The sequence below is a fragment of the Mirounga leonina genome, unplaced genomic scaffold (assembly GCF_011800145.1).
Source record: "Mirounga leonina isolate KUSES-001 unplaced genomic scaffold, KU_Mleo_1.0 Mir_165, whole genome shotgun sequence".
NCBI classification, from domain to species: Eukaryota; Metazoa; Chordata; class Mammalia; order Carnivora; family Phocidae; genus Mirounga; species Mirounga leonina.
In genome coordinates, this window is record NW_023270415.1 from 78,816,132 (window position 1) to 78,820,431 (window position 4,300).

Sequence of the window (4,300 nt, forward strand, 5' to 3'; positions counted from 1 at the left end):
CCCCCCCCCACCCAGCCAGCACACCCTGCCTCCTAAGCCAGTCACCCCAGTGTCCAGTGTCCGGGGTCACTGACTGGCTTCGGATGCTCCCCAGGGGCCCAGAGAAGCACTGCTCCTCCCAACTGAGGCTGAAACCGAAAACCCGCGTCTCCTTCCCCCCTCCGTCCCTCCCCTACGCAGACCAGTGTTGTTGGTCCTCCTGGCCCCTGCAGATGAGATCTGAATTCTAAGCAGGGTTTCTTCATCTTTCACGGTCCTAAAGGGGGTGACAACTGAGATCACAGATGTCAAAACAGAAGCGTCATGGAGATCCCCTTCTGCATTCAGAGGAGGGCTGGCCATGGGGCAGTTTGGATCCAGAGCACCTCCTATAGGAAAGTTACAGGTTTGCCCAGGGGCGCAGGGGTCCCTTAGGCCTTTGCCCTGAGCCGATGAATTCCAGGCAGGCCCTGGGCCTGAGGGGCAGAGGCTTCCAGCCATCCTGCTAAGCAGACAAGCACCACGGGGTATGGCGGGGGGCTCCCATCTTCAACACCGGCCACTTAGACGTCACCACCACCACATCCCCGCAAGCGGCTTCAGGTGCTACAGGCGGGGAGGAAGGGCGCCCAGGAAGCCACAGCCAGCCGCACCGAAGGTGCCCCTTCTGGGCCCGCTGGGCCTGTGTTCCCCTCCTTCGGCCCGCGGTGCGTGTGCCCAGGGCTCCCCCGAGAGCCGGGCCGGGGGGCCGGCGTGCTCTCCCTTCCCAGCCTGGCATGGAGGTGCGGCCACGGATCCGGCGCAAAGTGCTAATTACACTGTTTTTAAAATCCACTTCAGAGAGTGAGCTAAGTGGATCGGAGAAGCGGCGTTCACTTACAGACCACGAGCGCCACTGGTTCCTGCCCACCTCGTTGACTGGAGCTCAAAGTTGCAGCATGCTCGAGAAATCGCTCAAGGTTAGATTAAAAATAAGCACACCCGTGAAGATTCACCTGACTCATTAATATCACTGTCCAACAGGAGACAGTTCCTTGGAGGGCCTGGCTTGGGGCTGGTTTTTGTTCTAGGCCTAGGAGGACCTTAATTTGCATTTATATTAAAAAAGAAGAAAACAAACAGCATTAACTAGAAAAGTGCTTTGTTTCCTGTAAATTCGAGCTCTTCTAGCTTCCTAGGGCAGACAGCAGATTCGGGCCTCTGTCAAAGAGCGTGGGTTCACACCTACTGAGTGCGGGGCGCAGTGCCAGGTGTCGGCAAGCACCTAGGAGCCCCCCAGCCCTGAGCTTCAACCTGGCAGGTGAGCACTAGGCCAGGTTCCTTCCACAGGTGCGGAAACCGCGCCGGGAGAAGAGAAACGACCTGCCTGTGGTCTTCCAGTGCGACCCGACTCGGGTCGCAAGCCAGCTCCCTGGGCTCCGAGCTCAGGTCAGGGCAGCTGAGCTAAGGCAGTGTTTTCTTCCTTGTCCTGACATACGTATTCCAACCTTTCTTTCCAGAAACTCGGGTGCAAACTCAAGGAAGGAAGGAAGACAAATCCACAGTCATCAGACGCCCCTCTGGTCCTGGACGGACGGGAGTCCCACCTGCACGCCTCGTCAGACTAACCCCCTCCATTGGGCCACACGTTCCTTGACTTTCCTCTTTGGAGCCTTGAGCATTTGAAACAAATGCCGGGGACTACCAATAAGGATCAATCAACACACCCTGATGGGAACTTTATCAGTCTCACTATTTCCTTTTTCAGGTCAATGGGAGCATCTCGGGGTTTGGTTTTCCCTCCAATCCTCTCCCCACTCTTGCAGCTCGGCTCGTGAGACCAGCCACAGGTTTCAGGTGCTCGTGTCACTCCTGGGGCCAGTGTTCTGGCAGATGTCACCTGCTTTGGGGCTAGATCACTAAAGGCATGTTTAGGGAATGGGGGGGTCTCTCCCCCAGGGCAGTCAGTCGTGGAGGCACATTTCTCGCTCTCAGCAAACAGGCCCCTGTACCCCCAGGATCGCCGCCATGTGCCTCCGTACGTTACGGCCACAGCTCAGGCTGCAAGTCGGAAAGACAAGGATGACGGTAATGACCGCCCGGCCCTTTCAGACGCTGGAAGCACAGGGTGGGTAAGGAAGAACTTCTCTGTGTTTTGGCCGCTGGGCCAAGCACATGGGGCAAGCGGGAGCAGAGCTAGTTACGTAGGCAACAGAAGAGCAATTTCCTTCCAAAACATAAAAACCTGCACCAATGAATTAAACATTTCAAACAAGATGACTCTCTACAAAGTCTTCCCAACCAAGAAGCAAAGACAGGCCGTCCTGTGCTGGCGCTTCCTGTTGCATATAGCACTGAGCAATCCTGCTTTTTCAGCATGCAGAGCTTTCCAGACAAAGAAAAATAGCAAGGGGAAAATTAGAGAAGGAGGTCCAGAGGACTCAGGGCGAAGGGAGGAGAGAAGGGTGGGCAGAAAAGAGGCCTCTTCTTACAGCGAGGGGGCACAGGGGACTGGACGGGCACAGAAAAGGGGCCACCGGAGCCAACACGGTGGCCCTGACAGGTGCAAGGAGATGTCTGTGCAGAGGCAGGGTGCCGCGTGGGGGACAAGTTGCAAACCACAGAGACACCACCCTACCTACTGCCATGTCCACTGGGAGGAAGTGACCTGCTCCAGTTCCCAAGGTCTCAAAGTGTCACACCTGCGGGCTCTCCAAACTCCCTGACCTCAGTGGTGGGGGCACTGCCCTAGGCACCTACTAGAGACTTCGCTCTGTGGCCAGCGCCCTGGGGAGAGGAACCCACAGGAGTCCCCAGGGTGCACCAACTGGACTCTCTCCCCAGACCAGGGCTGGACCTCCCCAGTTTCTGGGCAACAAGCGCACTTGCCTTACCCACTGTCACAGCCTGCGGGTGGACAGGTCCTGCCCTGCCCCCTCCTCCACTGCCCTCTCAGAGCCTGTCACCTGGCTGCCACCCCCACCCCAATCACCAGAGAACACACTCCCCCCGCCCCCATCCCCCAGGTCCTGGCACGACCAGGCTCCAGAATCCGAAGAGGAGCCAGGAGGGAGGAAAGCCGAAATCTGGGCTCAGAGAAGGCTGCAGGCTTGCGAGGGTCCCCGGCCGCCTAGGTCCCTCTCCGCGCCGTGGAGCCAGGCCAGCCCCTCCAAGTCCCGGAGAGGTAGTAAGTGTACGGCTTGGAACCCCGCGCAGCCCAGCCCGCGCTGGGGCGGCGGGTGGGTGGGTGTCTGCTACGGGATTATTCTTAGCGCTCCACTCTCTTCGCAAAAGTGGCGCCTCCGCCCTCCCGGCTCCGGCACGCTCGCTCGGGGCTCGCGCGCCCGGCCCAGACACCGGCGCCCAGCGGAGCTCCGGGTGGGGTCCGCGAGGGCTGAGGCTCCCGGAGGCGCAGGAGAGGCGGGGGCTCCGGAGAGAGGAGGGGGCGCGGCGGGAGCCCCCCCCCCCCCCCGGCGACAGGCTGCGTTTAACCCTCGGCGCCCCGCACCCAGCCCCGCGCCGCGCGCTCAGCCGCCTCGCGCCCTCCTGCCGGGGCGCGGGGAGCCCGGCGGCGGCGCGCCCAGCCCTTACCTATGGTGGTGATGACCGTGATGGCAAAGTAGAAGGAGCCGGCGAATTTCCACTGGACGCCGGCGCGGTGCGGCTCCGACTGCAGGATCACCAGCTCCAGCTGCCGGTAGTCCTCGGCGCTGATGTTGTACTTCCCCTTGATCCGGATCTCCTCGGCTTTGAGTTTCTCCTCCTCGCGCATCTCGTGGTCCGACTCGAGGGCGTCGAAGACAGCGGCGCCCACCAGCAGGTAGGTGAAGGTGCACACGATGAGGGACAGAGTCCGCACGTTCTGCCTCTTCATGGCCGCCAGCAAGGAGCCGGCGCGGGGGGCATGTCCCGCAGGCTCGCAGCCGCGCGCGTCCCACTGCAGCGCCCGGCGGCCGCCGCCGCCGCCTCCGCCGCCGCCGCCGCCGCCTCCAAGTTGTAAGCGGCGGCGGCAGCAGCAGCAGCAGCCGCCGCGGGGAGGCGGGGGGCGGGGAGGCTGGGGGGGCCCCCCTCCGCCGGGGCGGCCACCGTGAGGCGGCCGGCGGGGCAGGGGCGGCGCGGGCCCGGGCTCGGGCGAGAAGGCGGACAGGCACAGGAGGCTGCTGGAGCGCCGGGGCCAGGCGTCCGGGAGCCCCGACACCCTGCGCCAGACCCGGCCGAAGCAGCCCGCCCCACTGCGCAGGGCCATGCACGGCGGCCCCGCTGGGCACCGCGCGGGCCGCGCTGCCCTCCGCACCCCGCCCCCCGCTCCCGCCGGAAAAGCAGGGGCGGGCGCGGGAGCCGG

General features: G+C 62.9%; 1 protein-coding gene across 1 annotated transcript in view; it reads right to left on the bottom strand.

Annotated features, from left to right (window-relative positions):
* The window catches only part of KCNK9 (potassium two pore domain channel subfamily K member 9), a 73,685-nt gene extending 69,853 nt beyond the window's left edge, over window positions 1-3,832 (bottom strand). Inside the window, exon 1 of the mRNA XM_035011113.1 lies at window positions 3,550-3,832. Coding sequence (XP_034867004.1) covers window positions 3,550-3,832 — 283 coding nt within the window. The remainder of the gene's footprint in view (window positions 1-3,549) is intronic.
* Between the last annotated feature and the right edge of the window lie 468 nt (window positions 3,833-4,300).